This window comes from Gopherus flavomarginatus, chromosome 4 (genome assembly GCF_025201925.1).
Source record: "Gopherus flavomarginatus isolate rGopFla2 chromosome 4, rGopFla2.mat.asm, whole genome shotgun sequence".
NCBI lineage: Eukaryota > Metazoa > Chordata > Testudines > Testudinidae > Gopherus > Gopherus flavomarginatus.
This window is the reverse complement of record NC_066620.1, coordinates 81,287,996-81,314,914: the sequence shown is the minus strand read 5'-3', so window position 1 is coordinate 81,314,914 and position 26,919 is coordinate 81,287,996. Positions and strand designations below refer to the sequence as shown.

At 40.5% G+C, this 26,919-nt stretch overlaps 1 protein-coding gene across 9 annotated transcripts in view; it reads right to left on the bottom strand.

Moving 5' to 3' along the window:
• Positions 1 to 26,919, bottom strand: part of LYST (lysosomal trafficking regulator) — a 180,373-nt gene that overhangs the window by 102,676 nt on the left and 50,778 nt on the right. For 8 of the 9 annotated variants that reach the window (XM_050950350.1, XM_050950358.1, XM_050950357.1 and 5 more), the window contains 9 exons: positions 20,311 to 20,401; positions 14,521 to 16,591; positions 11,212 to 12,244; positions 10,369 to 10,530; positions 9,382 to 9,538; positions 7,514 to 7,740; positions 4,216 to 4,282; positions 2,711 to 2,820; positions 1,351 to 1,774 (listed from right to left, as the gene is read on the bottom strand). In XM_050950350.1, the coding sequence (XP_050806307.1) occupies positions 1,351 to 1,774; positions 2,711 to 2,820; positions 4,216 to 4,282; positions 7,514 to 7,740; positions 9,382 to 9,538; positions 10,369 to 10,530; positions 11,212 to 12,244; positions 14,521 to 16,591; positions 20,311 to 20,401 (4,342 nt within the window). Of the gene's footprint in view, positions 1 to 1,350; positions 1,775 to 2,710; positions 2,821 to 4,215; positions 4,283 to 7,513; positions 7,741 to 9,381; positions 9,539 to 10,368; positions 10,531 to 11,211; positions 12,245 to 14,520; positions 16,592 to 20,310; positions 20,402 to 26,919 lie in introns of those variants that run through there. The other variant, XM_050950359.1, reaches the window with a different exon arrangement.

The following is a 26,919-nucleotide window of genomic DNA, read 5'->3' as shown; positions in this document are numbered from 1 at the left end:
CAGAGAACCATGGCCACTGGGAGCTGCAGGTGATCAATGTAAACAAACTGTCTTGCAGCCCGCCAGCGGATTACCTTGATGGGCCGCGGGCAGCCTGCGGGCCACAGTTTGCCCACCACTGCTCTAGAAGATATCTCCACAGGAATGCATTTAAATTTTCCAGTTTAGTTTAAAGGGAAAAAAGAAACTCTGGATGCAATAAATCTGCATGTTCTTTGAATCAGCATCTTTACACAGAGCCAGCTGCGCAGCTACTGTAATTGCGTACAGGCACAATTCACTTGTGTTTTAAGCCCTCACCAAGCAAAGCACTTAAGCACTCAAGTCAACAGAACTGCTTGCATGCTTATAGTTAATCAGTTTAAGAGCTTTGTTGGACAGGAGCCTTAGTGTGCATCAATAAATACTTAGAATGTTCTATGTATGGAATTTGTAAAATATTTTCCCCTTACCACTAAAAGCAAAGACCTCAGCTGGGAGAAAGGCATACTAAGTTTTGGATTTCAGCCTTTTTACTGTAACCTTGGGTAAAAAGGGTTTGTGGTTAGAAGTTTAAAATGGGAAACTTATTTTTCTCCCTCCTTCACTGACTACAGTTGGACTAAATGTTTGCCCAGACGGTGACATTTTTGAAAAGCTGCAGAAGCACATGAAAGCAAAAGGTTTCAGGGTTGGTCCTGCTCACAGCAGCAGTCCTTTCCTCAAATATGTAGTCTCATTTAATTCAGAGAAATTACTTGCTTGAATAAGGATTTTAAACGATTTTGTAACCCGAACTATAAATCAGCATTATCAGCTCTCACTTTAAAAACAACACACTCTACAACTTCATCAACTTTTCAAATAAAGGACCAAAATGAACTCAAGAGACAGAAGAAGACGACTTCTCTAGAGAACCTCCAACTGAAAATCAGAATGCTTTCATTTCCTTAATGTGGCTATGATGGCACAATAGGTATTTTATTATCTCTGCCTCCTAATTCAATGAGAATAATAAATTAGTAGTGCTGAGAAAGCAAGCGAGTCAAAGTGGGGGCAAACCCACTATGATACTTCTGAAATCAGTAATACCTTCTCTTATGGACACCTAAGGGTAGCTTAGAAGTTCAACACTTAAATATTTTCATTGTTTTCAAGTTAAAGCTGGAAGTGGGAGATAAATTTTACCATGTCTTATCAGTCCCCAAAAAAATATAAGGCCAAGTTTACTCTTGGGTGCCATACATTAACAGTACAGAGCAGCTAATATTGAATTACAGCTTTCTGTTCTGTTCAGCATTTTTATTGTGTATGTCTAGTAGAAATAACTGAACTTAAGCTGAGGGATTTCAGAAATATTATAAAATTTACCTGTGCCATCAAAACTGCTCTCTTGCACAATAAGTGGTTTGCTTCTTTTCTTCATCTTCTTCCCTTTTTCTGTGGGACTTTCTGTTTCTTGAACACACTCCACATGAAACCACAATGAGACACTGAAGCCCTCAGACATGTGCGGCCAACAGTTTTGTCCCACCAAAGGCAGGTGGATTGGGGCTACGTGCCATGAAGAAAGAAGCTGGTGAGTCAAATTCTCACCATCTGCTTCCTTTTTATTTTGTGAAAACTTTGCTCTTTTTAATAGTCCTACGGTCTTGCTGTTGAGTGCACTAGTCGATTTTTGTGAAGAGCTACTGTTTAAATTTGGGCTCTTTAGCAAGGGGAAGGAGAGATATTGTAATGGACTCATATAGATATTCGTCTCCACAATCTTCAAGATACCTTTAAGTAGTATCTCCTAAGAGAAAAACCAGAAAAATAACCAGAATCAAATTGTGTTAACACTATATAGCCAATGCTAATGCGTCATATACAACTTACATAGAAAGAAACCTCTTCATTTAAACTCAGTTCCACATTTTCAGAAGTGGCCTCTGATTTTGCATGCCCAATTTAAGATACCTTAGCCTAATTTAGAGGTCCTGAGTGCTAATTTCAAATCAAATTCTAGGCTCCCAACATTTCTGAAGATTACGGCCAACATTTCTCAAGCTAGACACCCAAAAAATCTCAAGCTACTTTTGAAACATTTTGGCCTCAGTAAGCAACAAAGCAAGAAGACACAATTTAAATAAAATGCCTATACCATGAAGTTATTCTTCCAACATGGAACAGAATGAAAGGAAGGATATTCAAAGTCTCCTGTACAAAACTACAGATTACAGTTCAGCAAAATGGCCACAACAAGCAATAGGCTCAAACATTGTTTTAGTTAACTTGAAAGTGCTTCCTGTTCACAAAACAATGGTAATTCCTGGGAAACTAGAAGGTTTTTTGCCCATGATGCAATTAACAACAGGAAGGACATTCAATATTTTATCTCTCCTCTCACCATCCGTTCCCCTACCCCAAAACCCAGTCTTTCCTTGCACTTGAAGAATGAATGCTCCATCAAAAAAGTCAATTTACATTTATACCTCGCCACCTCTTCTCTCCTACTCCTTCCCTCACATTTTATTGTGCCAAGCAAAATGAATCTATTTTTCTACTAACTAGTGTTTACATAGAGTAAATGGCAGTTATATACATTCTACCCAGTAACATTATAACATGTTATAACAAGGTCCCTTTCTTAATACTTCTTGAAAGAAATGCATATATTGATATGCCAGTCAATTTGTTCAGGTCCACTCTTTGCTGCATTAAGGAATTTTCTGATTTGTAGTATACTTACGGTACAAGGTGTTTCCTCTAAAAATATCCTCAAGAGAAGGGTTAGCTCTTCTGCACATGTCCTTGAGCTCATCAAAGACACCAGAAGCTCTACCAGCACTATCTGACATGCTACACAGATGATAAAAAGGTATCAAAATATGCTTAAATAAAAAAATCATATACAATATCATAGTATATTGCTGTCATAACTTCCTTTTTGGACGACACTAAGACGAGACAGAATAAACTGACTGAAAACATTAGAACTGACATATTTTGTGACATCCTCCATTACGAATCTCAAGTTAAGAATATTAATGAATATAGCCTCACAGCTCTCGCATGGGGCAGATATTTCCAGTTGCTAAATAGGAAACCAGACAGAGGAGTTAAGCATCTTACCCAGTGTCACAACAAATCTGTGGCAAAGGCAAGGAACAGAATATATCTAAAAGGACTATAGTTCACTACACCATGAAAAATGTTTCTAGGCAAGTGGGCTACTACTTATGTGCAATATATTAAGTAACTATTCACACATAAATGCCTAAAAAGGAGAGAGTACCAAATTTTGAGTCTTATATACAACCTTACAATCAGATGGAGTCATATTCTATCATTTCTGTGACAAAAATCAGATGTAATGAATACTCATAATTTCATCTACCTCATTTACTATATCAGAATAGGCACTTCTGGCCAAAAAAAAGCTTTTCCCTTGAATTAGAAAAAAAAAATGTGAAATGGGAGCTGCCTGTTACCAAGACACAAATCTGGTCACTTCTAGGCTGGGTTTGTAGCAACTAGAAATCACTGTTACCAGACATTTATTAGATGGTTTAAATTATGTGCAATACAGGAAAGCTGGCTGGTCCACAATACACACATCACAATTAATTCGTACGGAAATCTTAGGTAAGAAGTCACGGGTTGCTTGGGTATAAAGATATTCTCACCTCAAAAGGTATCCCTACATAAATGGCCTATGAGGAGGCTTACACTGCCATGGTTGTACCTCTTGAGGACTTGATCCTCTAATATCAAGCTGAAACTTTCTGTGAATGCTAATTTCACTTCTAAACATATAAAAACAAATAGATGGATTCTAAAATGTATTATAGAAGTAATAACGTCATTTTCTTTTGAAGAAGCTACATGGTCATCTACAAAATAGAAACACTAAATTAACACTAATCTCTTCGGTCCAGGTGTTCAGATAACCTTTCAAATCCGCAGGTACACCTGTTTGGCATTATGCAGACTCCAATCACTCCCCCACCCAAACCACTAGAACCAAAAAAAAACCCAACACAGTTTTGTATATAAAAGTGTAAAATGCAAGCATACTTGGATTGTACATGTAAGTGTGGATATCTTGATGTGCCCATGGATGTGCTTGTCAATTTTGCATGTTCATTAATAATAGTTGTGGGCTGAAAGTTTGAGCATATAAACTTGTAACTGTATAATATATAGATTACAATTTCAGCATTTCTTTAAACAAAAACAAACATTAATACCCACCATGAAAACTGGAGTCCTTCTGTATCAATATGTTTAGGAATCCTCCCAAAAGACTTTTTACAGCGCCCTTCAAGAAAAAACTTCAAAGTTAGGTATCTGAACAATTCACATCAGTTTGAAGAGCAAAACTCAACAGAATTTGTTTTAAGTATTCCAATATATTCACAACTGATTTTGCCAAATAAAATGTTGTTAGTGATTTAATTGTGATTTTTAGTATTTGTTCTGTCAAAGAACTACTGAATTTGCTTGCAAGACTGACTAGTTCAGATGCTTCCGATTATGAGACAGCCTTTGGGATCAAGGTGATTAAAGCATCAATTGTTGAGCCACTGCCTGTCTGGCAATTATTTGAGAACTCAAATGTTCTTACAGACTACATTGCAGGAACCTATGTCATCTTTTCTGCATCACCACAAATTGATTAATTACTACCCTACAGTAATTTACTGTACAGATATGAGCAAATTACACACTCATAGGTCAAGTAAAGGTGAAACAGTGTTTTAACATTTAAAGCAACTCACTTTCACTGCTAGTAAAAAAAATTGCATCCTTCATAATTCAATCTCAAACAATTTTTGCTCATAAATCACTAAACTGATTAGTCCAATAGATTTGTATTCTTTTTCTTCTTTCTAAAGTCAACATTGTGTTAGATATGGAAAAAGTATTCCTGTCACTTTCTAAAACGAAATCAAATTATATATATTTTCTTGAGGCTTTTGAGAGTCTTCAGGAACGGGGTTTAAAAACTGACTAATTAATAAACATACAATCAGCAACTTTCTTTCCTCATGGAGTCATAGGTGATTTGGGTTCTAAGGCTATCCCCTAAAAGTTATTTATATTTTAAATACATTAATTTGTATTAAAATATAGGATTTTCCCCTTTTTCTATGTCATAATAAAGCCTCAAACATCACAGGCAATACAATAGGAAAAGACTACTAGATGAACAACTTAGTCATAAAAATACCAGGTAAAGTCCATACAGGTAAAACTACCACAAGAGTTACATGACTATCATTTATCAAGAGAATTGTTTATATATTTGTACAAAAAAGTCACAAAAGCATATTTAAAAATTAGTCACGAAGTTCTCAGCCTAAATCAGATTAATCAGGTATTTTATATCTTTATTCTCAATTTGTCTGAACACAGGAACTGAACCTTGTAGTATTATTGGCGGTAATAATAATAATAACTAATTATATTACTATAGCTCTTAGAAGCCGCAACTGTGCTTGGTACTGCATAAACACATAGTAAGGTAACCCCGTCCCAAAATTTTTTCCATCTAAATAGATAAGATGGACAAAGTATGGCAGGGGAAACAGGAACAGAGATGCCATGAGTTACCTTGTCACACAGCACATCAGCAGCCAAGCCAAGAATAATACACAAATCTCAACACTCTTAGATCAGAGTCGCTAAACCACCATGCCTCTGCCAATGATCAACCAGAAGATTGCCCTAGGACACTTCACCAGAGAATCAAAGAAGATAGGACTAATAACAGGATGTAGATAAGAGATGGAGCAAGTGAGTCTGCCATCCAATACAAAGTTATTTAGTAGCTTTAGAAATGTGTTTGTTTTTAAGACAGTAGCTGTCTGGGTCAGGTTTGCCTGTTTAGGAAGGTTTGGGGTGGGGGGACGAAGTAGGGGGAGAAGACAGTCAAACACATTACAGTAAGTTTGCAAAAAAAAACTTGAATTCATATGACATGCCAATTCAGTGTGCAGACAGTGAAGGTTTCCTGATACAGAGGGCATTGGTTGGACCGCTCCAGATCATTGGTTCCCAGGTAGTTAATGCTTTTAATTTCAACTGTAATATTTTATTCTAAAGATTCCCTGTTTTCATATAAAGTGATCAGGACCGGAGCTAGGGGTTTGAGCGCCCTAGGCGGACGGCAATTTCGCCGTCCTGCGCCCTGGTCCCGCGGCTCCGCTGGAGCTGCCGCAGTGATGCCTGTGGGCGGTCCACTGGAGCAGCCGACCCTCCACAGGCACCACTGCGGCAGCTCCACCGGAGCCGCCTGCCGCCCCTCTGGCAAAACGGCACCCACCAATTATTCTGGCAACCTAGGCGATTGCCTAGGCTGCCTAAATGGTAGCGCCGGCCCTGCAAATGATTATATGAATGACAGACTTAACAGAAGACTTTTAGATCTTGCCACATTTTATCCTTCATGGAGACATATCTAAAATAAATTTATTACTGAAGTTCCTCTGACATAGAAGGCTAAACAAAAACGTCCTCTGAATTTCTTTATTTTAAATTCTAATTTGTCTAAGTTGCCCAGAATCAACAAATGAAAGACAGGCCTTCCACAATTAACTTGAGCATGCTAGTTTGTACAAAAAAAAACAAACAAAAAAAAAAACACTTATGGAGGAACAAAATAAGAGCACAAAAAGCTTCAGAAATATTTAGAATGCCCAAGACTTTCAGGAGATCACAGGCACATATTCATAGTGCGTGAATGGTCTGTCATATGTGGGGTACAGGTTTGTTTTTAACTAGTCAGTCTATTTAATTGGATTACTTAAAAGGATTACATTAGCTCTGGGGCTGTAATGATTCCTGTGAACGGTATGGTGCTAGTAAAATAGTGGAGGGGAAAACACAGGTAGCCAGAATGGAGGACCAAGAGTTATTGCTCATGGATACACAAGTGTTTGGCCTTATGCTGGAGAGAGAAGGTGAGTGAGGTAATATCTTTTATTGGACTAACTTCTGTTGATGAAAGAAATAAGCTTTCAAGTGACACAGACCTAAAGAAGCGCTCTGTCAAAAGCTCATCTCCTTCACCAACAGAAACTGGTCCAATTAAAAAACAAAAAACAAGAAAAAAGTATTACCTCACCCACCCTGTCACTCTAATATCCTAACCTCAACATGACTACAACACTGGCCTGATGCTGTAACATTTTTTAAAATATGCTGATCAGCTGCAAAGCACTATTCACACAGCCCACAGTGACTATAAACAGTCGTAGGCATAACAAGGCTTTGCAAACTTGAACTCAAAATCCAGATAGATAAAACATCTTTCAGTACATCGTTTAAAATATGCTGTCTGTTAACTTAACTCTACATGTCACTAAGTTGTAACTTAGTCATATAAAAAACCATTTCAGTTTATATCAAATATTCCAATATGAAATAATGGATAGGATGCAAGAGTATATACTTAAATATTTTCATGGTTCTCTTGCACAATATTTTCATCAGTTTCCTATTAACATGCTACACAAGTTCTGTTTTGTTAATCACATTCATCTTCTACCTGTTGCATAAGGAAAGCGGCATTTTTCTTCTTTTGCCTGATGACTTTCAAAAAGCTCTGGAAAACATGGGCAAGTACATCCAGGCTTGGGTTGCCAGCTGAGAGCAACTTCAATTCTAGCATACAGATTTCAGGGTATATTAGTTCTCCTTGAGTGATGTTTTCAGTTAGGTCACTGGAATAACTTGAAGGGACCATGCATTCCGCTTCTCTTTTAGTGTCTGTTCCTGAAACAAAAAACAGAAATTTTGTTAATTGTTTGGGGTTCTGTTTGTTAGTTATTGTTTGGTTTGGTTTTAAGAGTACTACTACTTAAAGCAAAGACACTTGCCACACAAACAATTGCAACTAGTAGATTTATTAGACATCTTGTGCAAGTACTTCCAGTAAGCCATAAAAATTCTAGAATTCCCCTCTTACTCAGACAGATTTAATATACACAGGAGAGTATGTCTAATATAAGGTTGCCAGGTCAAAAAGGGACCTTGGTGGCTCCCGTCAGCACTGCCAACCAAGTCGTTAGAAGTCCAGTCAGTGGTGCTGCGGGTGTAAGGCAGGTAGTGCCTACCTGCCCTGGCACCACGCTGTGCCCCGGAATTGGCCAGCAGGTCCGGCTCTTAGGCAGGTGGGCCACAGGGCTCTGCACACTGCCCGAGCCCTGGCTCCGCACTCCCATTGGCTGGGAACCACGGCTAATGGGAAACGGGGGGGGGGGGGCATGCTCGCAGGTGAGAGCAGCATGTGGAGCCTCCTGCCCCCCCGCCTAGGAAATGGATCTGCTGGCTGCTTCTGGGGCACAGCATGAAGCCAGGACAGGGAGGGAGCCTGCCTTAGCCCCATTGAGCTGCTGACTGGAAGCCGCCTGAAGTAAGCCCGTGCCCCAACCCTGGGCCCCTCTGCAAACCCAGACCCTCCCCTTGCACCCTGAAGCCCTCATCTCTGGCTCCAGAGCCTGCACCCCCAGACCAGAGCCCATACTCCCTAGTGCACCCCAACTCCCTGCCCCAGCCCAGAGCCCCCTCCCACACCATGAACCCCTTATTTCTGGCCTCACTCAGGTGCCTGTACCCCCAGCGAAAGTGAGGGAGGGGGAAATGTAGGGAGTAGGGGTGGGGCCTTGAGTTCAGGGAAGGGGTGAGGCTAGGGTGTTCGGTTTTGTGCAGTTAGTAAGCTGGCAACCCTAGTCTAATATTTCTGCTACACAGATTTACAATATACACAGAACCACTGACAGACTATTGAAATTCCAACTCAACTCAATTATAATTAAATGCATACTTTAGATCAAATTGTTATACAAAAGTAAATATTTACATTGTAGGCTTAAGATGAAAAACCATTTTTGTAACAAAAAGAACAATGGATGTGTATGTTATTAGAAAAATTAGTGTATACACACACAGATTAAGATCAGACTAGGAAATATTTTACAAGGAAGATAACACTGTAAAAAAATTGAGCATGGCGTTATAAAAAAACCACACTACTTACTTATGATCCTATCTGGAGAAGAAACTGCTTTTAGATCACAATCAACAGATCACAATCAATAACACACTTCAGTGAGAATGACTGAACAGTACTTCAGAGCAATCTGACAGAAGCCAAAACTCAATGCATAAAACATTTCCCCATAACATTTAGATAAAATAGATGTGAACTGTTACTCTCTTCTGCAATGAAGTTGTTTCATACTACAAAAAAAAACAACCTAAACTGAAAATCTGTTATGGCCTCTGCAATCTATTCCACTTTTGCATGTTGGGAAAAAAAAAGTCCAGTACTTCACATAAAACACCTGGTAAAAGCTAGTCTATAAAACAGTTAAAGATGGTTTTGCCTGATGCTCGTGCAAAGTTTGCATTTACCTTCATCCTTGCTTTCACTGTCATCAGGGTTACTTTCACTATCTGCTTCATAGCCTTCCTCTTCAGCAAAGAGTTTAAAACTACAGCACTGTGATTCTTCAGCTTCTTCAGAAAGATCTTCAGGTTGGGGAACAGATGCCTTTTCAGTATGAAGAATCTGACATCCATATTTCAAAAAACAAAAACAAAACAAATTTAGAAACTTATAAGCAACGGTTTCATTTTCATTCAAAAACCCAAATGCTATGGGATCTTCCAGATCAGAATTATCTCTGCTCTTGAAAGTGGAGGGAACAGCACAATCCATAATACCTATTGGGAAATACTGTCTCTACAAACATGAGTCAAAACTTAAACTGAAAAAAAAAAAAAATCAAAAGGGCGGGAGAGTATTTTCTAAAAGCAAAAATGTAAGTTGACTTTTTTTAGGATGAGTAAAAAAACCCATAAAATGTATCTTAAAAACAAACAGGAAAAAAGATTTTGTCAAGGGGCCCATGTTCTTCAACTTGACTTTCTGGCAGCATGAACAGTTAAAACGTGGGGATCACGTCAATCAGCTTCCTATACTTCTTGAAAATTCTTTTTTTTTTTTTTTTGGAGGGGGGGGCAATTTATCCTTGTTGTAGAGTGAAAAGTGAACTGAAACAAGTTTCAGAGCTATTCTCCCTGAATCAATACTATGATATATACAGCTTGCTTGGTTTTCCCTTTGTGCATAAGCACTTTCATTTATGATCAACACAGCAAATAAAACAGACATCCACTAACTTCAATGGTGTTTACATGCATCCACAAAGGAATGACTCCCTAAAGTCATTACAAATTATAAACAAGCCTGCGCACATGCCCTCTGATAATGTGACAACGTATGCTTTTTTATTTATGAGTAGCACATACACACCTGATCCAGCAAACCTTTACACATACAAGTAATCCCCTTAAACCAGATTACTTGTGTTTAGTCAGTGTTATACTGTTGCATACCTTCTCTGTTTTCTCTTCAGAATGATCCAGATCAGCAGAATAATTTCCCAATGCAACTCGAAGCAGCGAATCTAACAGAGGTTTTGCCAAGCAAGTTTCAATTGCTCTTGACTGGGCAAGCTGGTCCCGCATTTCAAGTAATACATCTTCCAGACACACACTCTACATGAAGAAAACAAGGACATCCATTATGCTTGATGTTATTCTGTATTTGGCTAAGTGAAACAAAAAATCTGTACTACATTCAGTCCCAGTATTTATGCAATGATTACTGTATCCTAATTTATTTTTAGCTTCCCCTGTCCACCATCAATCTCTTATCTAAACTGATTGAATTCCACTGCCATTTACACTCTCAGCCCCATCCCAATCACTTGAAATAGCATGAAGATCTGTCTGTTACTATCTGTCAGCCAGTAAATCAAAATCTTCATACTGCTGAAGTTTAGGCAACTGGTTACTTCCCAATTAACAGTACAAAACTAATGCAATCAAGTTTTTAAAATAACACTTATTTCTTCCATACCCCCTTTACATGTCCAGCAAGCTTTGCAAATATTACTCCTCACACACCATTCCCCACTTTACTGATTAGGAAAATGAGTCAAAGAGGTTAAGAAAGTTGCCCAAGTCCACAAAACAAATCAAAACAGTCAGATCGACCTGGTGTCTAGTCCTTTGACTTCCAATCTCATCACTAAACCTCAACCAAAAAAATGGTACTGTATTAGAAGAACATGAGTACTACCCTTTGCCCACTTCTAAAATAAGTTTTCACTGAGTTACTGGCAAGACGGTATTGTACATATATGTTTAAGAACTTTATGTAAATGATATATTTACCTGGTGAAGCAACTCCACTTCCGTTTTCTGTTGGGTACTATTTGCGCTGTGTAGACAAATAGTCAGCAAAGCTTCCAAGAGTCTTATACTCTGAAGTGACCACTCATTCTCTTGCTTTACAGACTTCTTTAGTTCCTCAAGCTCAACCATAGCAACTGAAATTTGTTCCACTTTCAAAGAATGGTCACAGGAGATACATTCAGATACCAGTTGTCCACTAGCATCAGGATTTTCATCAAGACTATTAAGCTCTGATTGTGTCAACTGTTTGTTCACAGTCAAGTAATACGAATCTTCTCTGAAAACAGGTTCATTAGGAGGACTGGCATTTAAACATTTATTATTTTCACTTAAAGGTCTCTCCTTTTTCTCTTGCTCTTTTTCTTTATTTTTGGCAAGTTTCTGGATTATCATGATTATTAATCTATGACAAACTTCAAAACCACCAAGCCTATGGAACTGTCTCTGGAAAACTGAACTACACAAATAGATCCAACGACACATAGACCAAATGTCTGCTGCCCTGTGGATATGTTCTGGGGATGGTAAAGTAAGGCTCTCTAGTGACAGACATGGTAGCTTGTGACTCAAAGGCTCACTAGCTGTGCTATCATAGCCTGATGTATCTTCAGAATCATTAGCTGAATCCCGATCACACTCCTCTTCTTCACTTACACACAAAAAAGCCACACAGAGAAATAAATTTATCAAATTGACATGAACATCTTGACTGACACACTTTTTCTTCTTTGGATAAGCTTTTCTGAGGCCTGCATAAAACTTGCTCAGGCTTTGAGGAACATCAGAAATCATCTGCTGGCTACGAAAGGAAGTCACTAAATCTAAAATGGACTCCTTTTGTTCATTATCCATACCCTCTAGTTCTGGCATTGCTTGGTCTTTCCGCTGATCTCCAAGGCAGAATATCAGAGTTTCAAATACTTTCAGAGAGTGACTTCTTACAGAATCTAAGTAATTCAGTTCTGTCATTTGATTCACTCCATTACAACTTAAGAACAGATTTTGTATTATCCTGTGGGAGAAAGCACACAGAAACTTCACTATTATATAAGCAGGGCATAAACAGAGCTTTTTAGATTCTTTGCTCCAGAGACACTAATAGAACACACTTTACTAGGATTCAAGAAGGGAGTTATCTTTACAGTAAAATGTATACCCAAGTATTACATACCAGGGTTGTAAATAAAGTTAGACTGGCATCAAAGTTTACCTTAACCCCAACAGTTTTCCATTTACTGCTCTATTGGGGCTTATTAGCAAGTATCTATGGAGGACAGCTTTTGCATTACTCTAGAGTCCTCATTAAAGGATAATCCATTCAATAGTGGGAGAGAAGCCATACAATCTTGTTTCTCAAATAGAGGATGCATAAATGGAAGACTACTATAATTCACTTCATGTGGATTGGAAGAACATGCTATTTGGGGCCACAAGCGTGTTTTAATTAACCTCTGCAGTTAAGTTTGCTCCAGAAGGTTTGGCACTTGCCTTTATGCTACACTTGTGCCTGAGCCTCTGATGCTCTTTTTAAAAAAAACAAACAAACAATCATTTAGAATTATCGAACATGTTAAATGAAGAACAATTTTGAAATATGTCATTGTCCCTATTACTTTTGTTACTCACTGGGAAGCACAAATTCCCTTTGAATATAACAATTTTGGAACATTATGTAACGACAGTTAGCAAGAATATTTGTTTGAATATGATGCAGGTCCACAAACAAATGTACTTTTTATTTTATCTGACATATTTTACAAGCATGTTTTTGAGTCTGATGTTTTAAAACAACGTCATAGTGTATGCAAAATATTACTGATTACACACTGAGAAAAAAAAAAAAAGCACCCTTTCATGCGTTAACCCAAATTCTACTTATTTTAAATTTCTAGGAGTGTCTATTTACCCGCACAAAAAAAAAGTTATTAGTTCATCCAAATCCTAACCTGAAGTCTCTGTAACGCTTTTAGGAATTTATATATTTCTGTAACATTAAAACTATAGCTTCCTTCTTCCTTTCCCTCCCTGAACCAAGAATATTTAGTTGTGGAAGTAGGCTATAGAGTTTAAGACATTTATAATATCATTTATCTAAACCATTTCCAAAATATGTACATCCTTACAAAGGTGCAGTGCCCAAAAATGGATGCAGCACTCCAGCTGTTCTCATTTTGACCTGCACAATAATTTGTCTTTTAGATTATAGTAATCATGTGATGAAACCTATGCCCTTTACTGTAATTGAGCAATGTGTTCCAAAAAACACACTGCTAACTAACTTGAATACTTATGTTATTTCCACTGCCTATTTTTTAACCAAGCCGTACATGGGTTGTCTTAGATAACTTACTGACGCTAGTCTTCACTTTTCCCTCCTCAATCTTTCAATTTTCATAAAGATTTTATTTTCTAACAGGCTTTTACATTTCTATACTAACCAAAATAACTAGATTTTGTCACTATCCATTTTCTCGAGATGTGATAAGTTTGGTTCTATTATACAACCAGAGCAGTCTGTCTTTATAAACTAACTTCACATGATAATTTCAAGTGAATTCAATCTTTCAGAGTTGCAATTGGGCCACATAGACCACAGTCCCTTGCAGGAAGGGAAGAATATATCCTTGTTTGTGCTTTTAAGCACATACCATACTTTTTTAAAAGGTAAAAATCTCTAGAATCTTCCCTTATATTTTAACTATTTAAAAAAAAAAAAGAAAGTGAAGGCTTTCTATACTAAGAGATTAAAAACAAAAACAAAAAAAAAAAAAAAGAGTGAAGCAACAAGGAAGCAGTTCCTTGTCATTTTGGAATTATAAGCAATCCTACTTTAAGCCTCAAATATAGTTTGTTAGAATTATGGATGTACTAATAATTCTATGAATACTGTTGCAATGGCAGAAGTTAGATGTAATTCTATGCAGTCTAATTCCTTCACAAAAATGGCACATGAACCTATTCAACACCCCAACTAACTTTTGCTTGAGGAATAAGAAGTGCAGAATAGGTTTGTATATTGCATTCTGTATAAAGGTTTTACACATTTTATAGTGTAGATACCATCATCCCAGATCTGAGACCTTCTAAGGTTTATGAACCTATTGGAAAAAGTCAGATAATAAAAGATCTCAATCCTAATTATTTACATGGCCCCCATCATCTTCATTTCCAAGCATGTGCTGCTACCCAATCACAAATTCATTAATCACTGATTAAAATGTAATGTACAAACACTTCTGTAATTTACAGCTACAGTTTTCCCAGTAATAAAATACAAAATTAACAAACCTGGATTTAAATAATGCAGGCAGTGTCTGTAAATAAATTTGAAGTACCTCCTGGGGCAAACATCGGCTATGACAGCTGCATACGTGATTGCATACTGCAGTTATACCAAGCTGTTGAGAGCGATGTGCTAACTCAACCCCTCTCTGGAGCACTGGGTTATATATATAGTTGTATAACTTCCACTGAACCACCACATTGCCCTTTTGGATTAAATGACAAATGTGGCTTGCTATCTGCACACTGCGTAGTTTGTCTTCTTCAAAAGCAAAGTCCTGGTAAGCCTCCAAAGCATCCCACTTCAACAACATGTCTTCAGATCCACTACTAGGCAAAATCCCTTGAAACCTGTAAGAGGGACATGAAAAATTTGATGCGAGACCAATATCAGTCGAGTTGCTTTGCAGGGTATCTTCTAGCTCAGCAAGCTGGTCACAGTCAATAGTACAAATATTGCAGGCTGCTTGTATAATTTTTTGAGAAACTTCAGCTCCTCCCAATTGATCCAATATAAACTTGTTAAGGATGCTCAATATGTGCTGTTGAAAGTTTTTTAACACTGGTAATTTGGAAGCTTGAAGTAATGGAGTAATCACAGACTTTGGGTCCATACAACAGCATATTCCTACATTATGTACACCTGACAGAATCTGAGCACAGGTGCTGCTCAAAGAAACTTGCTGCAGCAAGTGGAAGCATTGATGAGCACAAACAGCAATGCAACAGCAGCGTTCAGGATAATGAACTTCTCCATCTACTACCTCCTCAAAGGGGTTTCTGGAAACCTGGTTTTTAAAAGCAGAAACTGGAAGCCCCGAGAGATCTCTGTGGTGATGCATGAAGTGAGAATACTCACATCGTCTATGCCTCTTTCTTGTACACATTGACTGATGAAGCTGTTCTGATTTCACTTTTTTGACAGTGCTGATTATTTTCATAATGCTGCTGATTAGGGCTTTTAGATGTTCTGAGGCTTCAGTAGTTATTTCCTCATCCTTTGAGACCAGCCATTCCATTTGAAGCACTGTCATTTCCAATAGTTTAAATCCCTGGTGTTGTATAAATTCATGAACGAGATCCACAGCTTGACTAAAATAAAATGGATTGGAAGCTGCACTCTGAAGACAACAGATCAGAATCTGCAAAACCCCTTCCAGAAGCTCAGGTAAAAGAAGGACTCTGTGGCGATACTTGGAGAACACAAAGTTATCTTGAACCTCCTGTAGTGTTTTCTTGTGTCTTGGAACAAAAGGATCAGACTGCTTTTCCAAACAAGTTCTAATTTTTAAAGCTGCTCTGAGTAAGTCTGTTAGATTTTTTCTCAAGTTGTCAGGCATAGTTTCAGCATTGGTAATATCTATGGACAAAAGGTGCAGCACTGTTCTAAAGAGCATCCTTTGAACCAGAGCCACAGGTTCTTCCGTCCAGCCTGCAGAAACCACTTCACTTTCTGCATCACCACTCACATTGCAACAGTCTCCAAATCCTGATAAGAATTCTGTTAAGGAGGGCACTACAGTGGCTGCAAGTGCAGAATTGTGATTCAAGGTAATATCAAATTTACATACTTTTTCTAACAATGACAACAAGACATGGCACAAATCAAATGGAGAATTGTCCATGCTGCTGACAACTGCTGCTGCAGCTGACTCATTTAAAACCTCAGATTTTGACTCTTGTGTTGGAATGATCTGTCTGGAATTTTCTAGACTCATGGGATTGGGATTAAAACTTCGTACTACTTCTGCATGGTAGTCATCCCTAGGTAGGTGTGTTACAAAAGGCTGTAGGATTTGAGACCGCCTGTGTTTAATCATTATGGTAGTCTTGTTGTCTGAATTGCCTTCTGAATCCGAAGTGGATAACTGAGATTTTCTTGCATCCCTCACAGAATACCGATGGGTGATTTTGCGCTGACGCCTAATTTTTCGAAATGAAGAATTTAATTTTACAGGAGTCTGAAAGGATGGATGAACTATTCCTTCTAAATTTTGTTTTTCATGTGCAGATCTCAAAGAATTTGAATTTGTCTCTTTGGTCAGGCATACGTCAACTGTGAAGGGTAGATTAAAATCTGTTGAAAGAAAGAAAAAAATCAGTGTGTGTGTGTATATTACACTTCAAAGTAACATGATTTTTAACTTGTATTAAATACAATTGTAGCACTTTATAACTTGAACCTCTCTCTCTCTCTCACACACACACACACACACACACACACACACACACACACACACACACACACACACGGTTAGTGTCTCTGAAGGTTTCCCACAGGACATGCTTTGCTTTTATTCATTCTTTAAACACTAATAATCAAAATCTGGACTTTGACATTTCTATATTTTTTTCTTGAACAGCAGCACCACTTCATTTCCCTTGCCTAGATCAACATAGACTAAGTTTGAGACAGAAAAAAAATTGTATTTAGCAAAGTGTGGTTTAGAAACCCCTCTTACCTGTTAAAAAAAATCCCCTACTTTAAAGAAGCACACTGACATGCTTAACTCTGGCTATATCAGAACAGTACACCAAAATATTAAATCTCTGACAAGGAACTATTTGAAGCTCTTATCTTTTATTGCGCTAACAAGTTGAATATGATTGCTTTTACAAGAAAGTAATTTGTTCATATAAAAACCTAATAAAAGAATAAGCACTTAATATACGCCACTGTACCTGGTCACAGCATTGTACAAAAGTTGTCTAATCCCACAACACCCAAGGGAAGTATTATAAGCCTTATCCTCAAACAAACAGGGATCAGGCACACACAAGAAAGAAATTCACCCAATGCAACACAGCAAATCAGAGGCTGAGCTGATGTAACAATTCAGTGTTACTTGACTCCCAACCCTGTTAAGAGAATATAGTACTCTGTTCTCTTCAACAAAAAGATTCCAAAAAATGCTTGGTAATGGAAAAACTAAACTGTATTTACAACAATGCAGAACTTGTGAACTAAGCATCTTAACTTAAACTTCTTTCACCCCTACACAAATAATTCCTAAAAAAAAATTCAAAAAATAAAAAAACCACCCCCCACAACATATTACATCTGTTAAAGTTGACTTTCAAGGATCCTAATTCCAGTAGTTTTACCAATATGTGCCAAAAGGGTTTGTTTGGTTTTTTTGGGGGGGGAAGGAGGGAGGAAGGGGGAAATATCTGCCACCCTTAATGCGCTGAATGCCCCCAATAGTGAGGCCAAAAGTGACATCCAAGCATATAATGTATATTGCTAACAAAAACTGGAGAACATCCAATGACAGCCTATTTGCTTTCTGCTTGTACCATGGATATGAAATTTAAGACTGCTGGGGGTTTAAGTAGGATTTGAGAATCATTATTAAGGGGTGAAATAGGCATTTTTAGTAGTCTGTATGCCTGGACTCAAATTATATCCAATAGCTAAAACAGACATATAGGATGTCTCTACGTAAGGAACTTACATACGCATTTTTCAGCAATGATGCAGCTGCACTGGTGCTACCAATGGTATAACACGTGTAGACCAGTTGCAGAGATTTTTACCCCCTACTTAGGAGCTCTGGGGATGAGATAAAAGGATAGCAAAAAATAGCCTGTCCGTGGGTCTATGATAGAGTTTAAACCATTCATAGCACCAGTGCAGCTGCACTATTGTTTAAAACCAGGTAAGTAGTTCTCGCTGATTCTCACCCTCTTTATAAAAAGGCACAATTCTGGTGCTTGAGAAAGACCCTTATAACCAATTGACAAAAAAAAACCCTTCATGCATAGAGGGTAATGACCAACTGGGAAAAATGAAAGCTTATCACAAAAGAGAAAGAAAAAATTACAGAAACGCAGCCCAGTAGCTCCTAATGAGAGAAATGTTTCTTGAAGTTTACCACACTAGTAATGCTAGCTAGGGATTCAGCTGGGAAATGACAAATATTTTATACACTGTACATGGACAAGTTTGAGACATTAATTTTTAAGTGATACATTGTTTTAAACTAATCCTGACAAAGCCACTAATTTGTCACATGTCCACAAGCAGATTTGTTTTTGAGTCAGTCAACCTGAAAATTCAATTGGGCTTAACTGCCCAAGATGGGCAGTAAGTTACACATATAGTAGACCAGGGGTCGGCAACCTTCAGCACACGTGCTGATTTTTTAATGGCACGCCAAAGTCCCAGCTGCCAGCCCCACTCAGCCCGCCGCCAGCCTGAGTGAATGGAACTGCAGGCTGGCAGTGGGCTAAGCAGGCCGGCAGCTGAGACCCCAGCTGGCAAGGGGCCAGCAGCCGGAACCAAAACCCAGCCGGAACCCAGAGCTGGCCGATGCTGGGGTGCAGCGCACTCCCAGTTGGGGGGGCAGAAGGGGGGCCTACTGGCTGCCGGAACTCTCCTGCAGGCTGGCACTGGCAGCCGAAGCAGCAGGCAGTCAGGCAAGTGAAAGGGGCCAGTGGGCAGTGCGGTGGAGGTGTCCGCATCCCAGCCTGTCTTGCTGCCCCCTCTCTTGCCACTGTGGCTGGACACCAGGGCACTGCAGGCACGTGCTGTCCCTGCGGCCCCTGGGGGGAAGGGAGTGGCAGGCCAGAGGGTCTTCTGCAGAGCCAGCTCCAGTGTTTTTGCCGCCCAGAGTAGCAAACAAACAAACAAACAAATAAATAAATGGCTGCGATCGCATCTGTGGCAGCCCTACCGCCGCCGCTTCAGTCTTCAGCACCAGGTCCCTCACTGAGGGAAGGACCAGCCACCAGAGAGCCTGACGTGCCCCCCCTCCAGTGGCCGCTCCCCTGGTCTTCTGCCACTGCCCCCCATTTGCCTGCAGATCCAGTGCCCCCACACAGCTGGCCCATAGCTCCCGTGGCAGAAACAGGAACAGCATGAGGCAGGGACCCATCCACCATCCAGGTAGCCCAGCCACAACCGGGACTGTCCCAGTCCAGCCCCAAGTCCTCATCTCCCAGGGACTTCCCTCCTACACCTCCCCATGCTACCAGCCATGACTCCCGCACCATCCACATCTCCACCCCCTGCCCTGATCCCCCCGCATCCCAGCCCCGAGCTCCTCCCCCCCAGAGGGGGGTTGTAATACGACAGTACCTTTAAGAAATTTAAGTTACTTTTACCCCTGCCGGAACCCCAGACCAGCAGTGGACTGAGCGGGGCCAGTGGCTGGCTGAGAGGCTCAGCCCACTGCCGGTCTGGAGTTCCAGCCACCAATGTGCTGTGGTGCACATTAGAAAACTCAGCAAGGAAAAGGATCACACTAAACTGATAAGATCGGCATTTTAATTTTATTTTAAATGAAGCTTCTTAAATATTTTTAAAACCTTATTTACTTTAAATACAATCGTTTATTTTATAATATAGACTTGTAGAGAGAGACCTTCTAAAAACATTAAAATGTATTACCGGCATGCGAAACCTTAAATTGGAGTGAATAAATGAAGACCTGGCACAGCACTTCTGAAAGGTTGTTGACCCCGGCAGTAGACTATCAGACTTGCTTTTTAAGTATGGTGAATCTACATATGGTAACAAGACTCAGATAAACAAAGGACTTAAAATATAGAGGAATGTGGGGTCAACTATACGTAAGATACTTTAGTCTTCCCTCTATTGGTAGAAAGTATACAGAACTCAAAAAAAGGAAGTCACCAGATTGAAATGCAAGACTCATTGCCTGATGAAGTTCCTTGTTACGTATGGTTTTGAGTCCAGGATTTTTTAATTTTTTTTTAAGTTTCAAGCACACACATTACTACAATACATAATTTTTGCTATGATTCTGATAGTGTAGTATGATGAAAACATACTTATCGCTTTTTCTTCTTGGACAGGTATTTTCCACACCAATGGTAGAAGCGACAGCAGGAGAGTTAGAAGTTCTTCTCGACATGTCAGCTCCTATATCGGAAACAAAATATTTTTTAAAAGTTCATGTTTTGTAGTTTTACAGAAATAGCTGGACTTTTCCATCTGTCATAGATTTCCAGTGTAAATTTTGTTAAAAAATTAAACACTCAGTTCCCTGCATCCCCAAAAGCTACACTAGAGAAATAACTCATCTATGCAGAAAAAAAAAAAAAAAAAAAAAAAAGTGTTCTAACTATAAACCACAGCCAATCAGAAAGCATTGCAAATATTTAGCACTTCTTTGTGATTGAGTCTATAAACGTCAAAGCTATCCAAACCTTTCTTGTTGAAAGAATTATTCATAGACTCATAGACTTATTGGTCCCTTCTGACCCTAATGATCATCTAGTCTGACCTCCTGCACAAAGCAGGCCACAGAACCCTACCCATCCACTTCTATAACAAACCCCTAACCTATGTCTGAGTTATTGAAGTCTTCAAATTGTGGTTTGAAGATCTCAAGCTGCAGAGAATCCACCAGCAAGTGACCCATGCCCCACGCTGCAGAGGAAGGCGAAAAACCTCCACGGCCTCTGCCAATCTGCCCCGGAGGAAAATTCCTTCCCGACCCCAAATATGGCGATCAGCTAAACCCTGAGCATGTGGGCAAGACTCACCAGCCAGCACTCAGGAAAGAATTCTCTGCAGTAACTCAAATCCCATCCCATCCAACATCCCATCACAGACCACTGGGCATACTTATCTGCTGATATCAAAGATCAATTGCCAAAATTAAGCTATCCCATCATACCATCCCTCCCATAAACTTATCAAGCTTAGTCTTAAAGCCAGATATGTCTTTTGCCCCCACTACTCCCCTTGGAAGGCTGTTCCAGAACTTCACTCCTCTAATGGTTAGAAACCTTCATCTAATTTCAAGTCTAAACTTCCTAGTGTCCAGTTTATACCCATTTTTTCTTGTGTCTACATTGGTACTAAGCTTAAATAATTCCTCTCCCTCCCTAATATTAATCCCTCTGATATATTTATAAAGAGCAAGTATATCCCCCCTCAACCTTCTTTTGGTTAGGCTAAACAAGCCAAGCTCTTTCAGTCTCCTTTCATAAGACAGGTTTTCCATTCCTCGGATCATCCTAGTAGCCCGTCTCTGAACCTGTTCCAGTTTGAATTCATCCTTCTCAAACACGGGAAACCAGAACTGCACACAGTATTCCAGAGGAGGTCTCACCAGTGCCTTATAGAACGGTACTAACAACTCCTTATCTTTGCTGGAAATACCTCGCCTGATGCATCCTAAAACTGCATTAGCTTTTTTAATGGCCATATCACATTGGCGGCTCAGTCATCCTGTGATCAACCAATACTCCAAGGTCCTTCTCCTCCTCTGTTGCTTCCAACTGATGTGTCCCCAATTTATAACTAAAATTCGTATTATTAATCCCTAAAGGCATGACCTTGCACTTTTCACTATTAAATTTCATCCTATCACTATTACTCCAGTTTACAAGGTCATCCAGATCTTCCTGTATGATATCCCGGTCCCTTCTCTGTGTTAGCAATACCTCCAAGCTTTGTGTCATCCGCAAACTTTATTAGCACATTCCCGCTTTTTGTGCCAAGGTCAGGAAGGAAGGAAGGAAACATTAAGTGAAAATTGAAAGCAAATAACTGTTGATCTGAAGGGAGACCATAAGAAACGAAACTGTGGATGCAAGACATGCTATGATTTTTTTTTTTTAAAGTAGCATCTGTATTGCCTTCCCACATTAAAAAAAAAAAAAAAAAAAGTCCTTCTTTTGAGGCTGTAAGTTACCTATTAAAAGGAAGAAGTTAGCTGGAACAAGGCACAATGGGAGAATGGAACTCGGCAGAGGGGGGAAAAGGGTTTATTTACCTGTAATTTTGTTTCTCTGAAATTGTCATTCCTACAGAGATTCTGGAACTCTCAACACTTAAAGAATTTTGAGTCCAGAGAACAGCAGTAAATAGGATAAAGCATGAACAAAACATGGTAGGAACGACAGAGAAAATGTGTAGTTGATTTGGTCTGAACGCAAGAGGAGAGCATGAACTGGGAGTGACCACGGATGCCTCCTCCTCTGGAGCAGTATTTGGTGCATTTGCTATTGGTCTGAGAAACGAATAGGTCCATGGTTGGGGTCCCCCATTGTTCAAAGATGTTGCATAGCACCGTATTTTGAAGCTCCCATTCATGGCCACTCACGAAGTGCCTGCTGAGTGAGTATACAAGCACCTTCTGTGTTCCCAGAAGGTAAGCTGCAGGTAGTGTAATTTGATGCATCAGTTCTGGAGCGTGACCACTTCTGTGCAGAGAGTGGGGGGATTTTGTTTGTTGATATAGGAGTGGGAGAAAGGATTCATACATCCTTCGCACTGCTCAAAGTTCCAAGATGTTGATATGCATTCTGGAGTCCCAAGAGCAGGGCCGGCCTTAGGATTTATGGTGCCCTAGGCGAGATTATTAAACTGGTGCCCCTGTGCCTGATCTGCTCTTAGCAACACAAACATAAGCTTATAGTATTGGAAAACTTGCCACATTCACATTATTAAAACCAGTTTAACTTAATTAAGCACACTGTAATGTTGATGGACTAGCACTAAAGAAGCAGCACTATAGAAAAAATTCTGATATGACAGAATGATGCAAAAAATATTTTTTTTAATTCATCAAAATTTTATTGGAAATTTATATGAAGAGGTATTGAAACAAAGATTTGTTTTTAATTAAAAAAATCTTTCTGGCTTTTTTGGCTGCAAAATCAGTAATAATGTCATCGTATGACAAAGACAAAGTCGTGTCTTGTTCGATCGCAAGAATAGCAAGACCAGTCAAGCATTCCTGACTCATTGGAGAGCGGAGATAGTTTTTAAATGAGCTTTAGTTTTGAGAAACTCCATTCTCCTGATGCTACTGTTACAGGAATTATCAGTAGAATACGAGTGGCAATGTACACATTAGGATATATGTCAACAAGTTTGCGGGTATGAATAAACTGTACAATGTCCATCACGGATTTTGCATGTGGCAACATTGATGACAGTGTACTCAATTCTTCGTACAGTTCAAGTCCTTTTAAATCAAAACTATCACCGTGCTTCAGGAGGCTCTCTAGATTCTTGCACTTTGTCATTAGTTGCTCTTGTTTTCCTATTTCGTTGAATTTAGTTATGTCATACAAAAATCCAAACTGTTCATGGCGTACTTGCAAGGTATTAAACCTTTCATCAACAGCAGATACTGATTTATCCATCACAACATTAAAAAATTCAACCTCAAATTTCTTTTCTGGATCGTCTATGGGCATGATCTGCTGTACAGATTCTTCATAAAGAAGTGTTCCTGGCCTTTTAAACTCATATTAACTATGTATTTACTTTATGAAAGTTGGAGAAAACACTGAAAACGTAAAACATTGGCTGCCAACTTCTGGGCTGGCAAAAGTTATACTGACTCACAGGGGAAAAAAAAGGCAGGAGAATCTTAGTACAACATATGGTCACTCTATACCAGGGGTCGGCAACCTTTCAGAAGCGATGTGCCAAGTTCACTGTAATTTAAGGTTTCTCGTGCCAGTAATACATTTTAATGTTTGTAGAAGGTTTCTCTCTATGTCTATATTATATAAATAAACTATTGTTATTATCTGAGGTCTTGGCCACCGGTCCTGCTCAGGCCACTGCCAGCTGAGTAAATGAAACCCCAAACCGGCAGTGGGCTGGTGGCTGGAACCCTAGACAAGGATCCCAGGCCCTGCTCAGCCCGCTGCTGGTCTGGGGTTCTGACCACCAACTCCTGCCAGCCAGGATCCTGGCTGCCAACCCCCCCTCAGCCCGCTACCAACCTGGGATTCTGCTCACCCAGGCTGGCAGGAGGAAGAGTGGGGCTGGCGGCTGAGCTCCTGACTGGCAAGGGGCCGGCAGCCGGAACCCCGGAGTAGCAGTAGGCTGAGTGCTGCTGGCACCCCAGACTGGTAGCAGACTGAGCCACTCAACCTCCCACCGGCCCTGCTCAGCCCGCCACCAGCCCGCTCAGCCCACTGCCGGCTGAGTGAATGGAACCCCAGGCTGACAGCAGGTTGAGTGGTTCAACTGGCCTGCTCAGCCCACTGCCAGCCTGGGGTTCCTTGGGGTCCCCAGGCCAGCAGTAGGTGCTAAGTGGGGCCGATGGCTGGTATTCCAGCTGGCAATAGGGCAGCAGCCGGAACCCCAGAGCAGTGATGGGCTGAGCCGCTCAGCCTGCTGCTGCATACCATCAAAAATCAGCTCACCTGCCACTTTTGACACGTGCCGTAGGTTGCCGACCCCTGCTTTATACACTAGTAAGGAGATGAGCATATTACAGTTGTTGGATGGCTCTTATCAGGAGTAACAGGCTATAGGAAAGTCAGTCAACATTTTTTGTTTCTCTGATGAAAACTGGCCCACTCCCTGCCTCAAACCAAACCTGTCACTAATAATTGTCAACAACTTAATTTTCTGTTTTTGGCTAAGATATTGATTTAAAAAAAAATATTGAAATTGGATTCAGGATTGTTAGCAAGAATTTTTGGCAAACAAAGTTGTTAAATGACAATCTAAATGGCAACACAGTACTGCTTTCATGCTTGGCTCACCCCCCAGCCTGCTGGTCCAACAGCTGCAGTAGAGGAGGAGATAGGTGGAAAACTGCAGGACCCCAAAATCCACCTCTTGGGGTGCAGAGTGGCAACAGCAGCAGCAAACCCTCAGGTCCAATCACACGCCAATGGGCACCGCCGTCAGCCCAACAGACCACGGTGAAGTTAGCACAGCAGCTGATCTCAGGGATGGGGCACCCATGGAGCCACAGCAGCTCATCCTGCCCTGTGCAGCTCCCCCCGGATGAGATGGATCGTTGGCAGCTGCCAGCCCGGGGGAGAGGCGCTCCCCAGCTAGGGTGGCCAGATCCAGATGTCCTGATTTTATAGGGCCAGCCCCGATATTTGGGGCTGTGTCTTATATAGGCACCAATTACCCCACCTAGAGTGACCAGACAGAAAGTGTGTAAAATCAGGAAAGGGATGGGTGAGGGTGGGGGGGGGGGTAAAAGGAGCCTATATAAAAGAAAAGACCCCAAAATTGGGACTGTCCCTATAAAATAGGGATATCTGCTCACCCTACCCCAATCCCCTATCCTGATTTTTCACATATCTGGCTAACCCCAGCCAAGCCCTGTGTGACATTCCAATTCTGGCTGCCTGCAGAGGAAGTGAGTTACTTTCACTTTCATTCCTCAGCACGCAGCCAGCCTCCTCTCCTCCCCCAGCACCTCACCCAACCCAGCCCTGACGGAGGGGAGGGAGGAGAGTAAGATGGATGCTCCTGGGGAGGAGGGAGAAAGGAGGGGGTGCTCCATGGGGCGGAGGGGAGGTGAGCTCCTTTCCCAATCCCTAACCCCTCCCCTTCCCAGAGACCCCAGCAGCCAATCCCATTCATCAGACTGTGCTGCATTCGGCTTTCTCTAGAACACAGCAGCTCTGCTTCTACATTGTCTGGGCTGCCTGCAGCATGGTGCCCCCAAGGAGAATGAGGCCCTACGTGGCTGCCTATTCTGCCTATGCCTAAGGACGGCCCTGCCCAAGAGTCCAGGTGTCTTGTGCTAAGCCATCATCCATATGGACTCCTCCGCCTATTAGAGATGTGTTAGTGATAATTTTGCTGGAGAGGAGGGAAGAAAGGGACCCCAGACATACCTAATAGCGGTCTGTCCACAGTAGTAGGGATGATAGTATCTTGGCCGGAACTTTCAGCCTGAGGTCCAGAGAATGACAGCTTTGCAAGTACACAGAATGGAGCCATGTATGGAGGCAGTGAAGATGAAGTCTCGGGAAAGGGGTCATGTAGGTGCAGGAAACCATGTGGCCCATAAGAGACAGGCACATCTTGACCGGTACATGTGGATCATTCATGATTGAGAAATGGTGTTCATTACCTGACATGTGTCTATGGGCAGGTATTCCCATGATGTGATAAAGTTTATGACAGCCCCTATGAAATCTAGTGACTGTGGGGGCTGAGGAGCAATTTCTTGATGTCGTCATTGATTCCCAGCGAAGGATTGAGTAACATAGCAGCCAGATCCCACCAGGAAGTCCTCATGTCAACCTCCAGGAGCCAGTTGTCAAAGTATGGAAAAAACAAGATCAGAACACCAGATGTGAGTTCTCACTATGGAAAATACTTTGGTAAAGACTCTGGGAGCAATAGCTATTCCAAAAGGAAGTACTGTATTGGAAATGGCAGGAGCCCACCATGAATCTGAAAAAATGTTTGCGGGCAGGATGGATGTTAGCATGGAAGTAATTGTCCTTCATATTGAGAGCTGTGAACCACATGCCTTTTTCTATGGAGGGAATGATTTCTGCCAATGTGACCACGTGAAACTTGAGTTTGCAGATGAAGTGACTACTGATGGAGGTCGAGGATTGGTCTCCAACCTCCTTTTTTCTAAGAAATCAGGAAGCAAGTTGGATAGAACTCTGTTTCTGCTCTATTGCTCCCTGATGCAA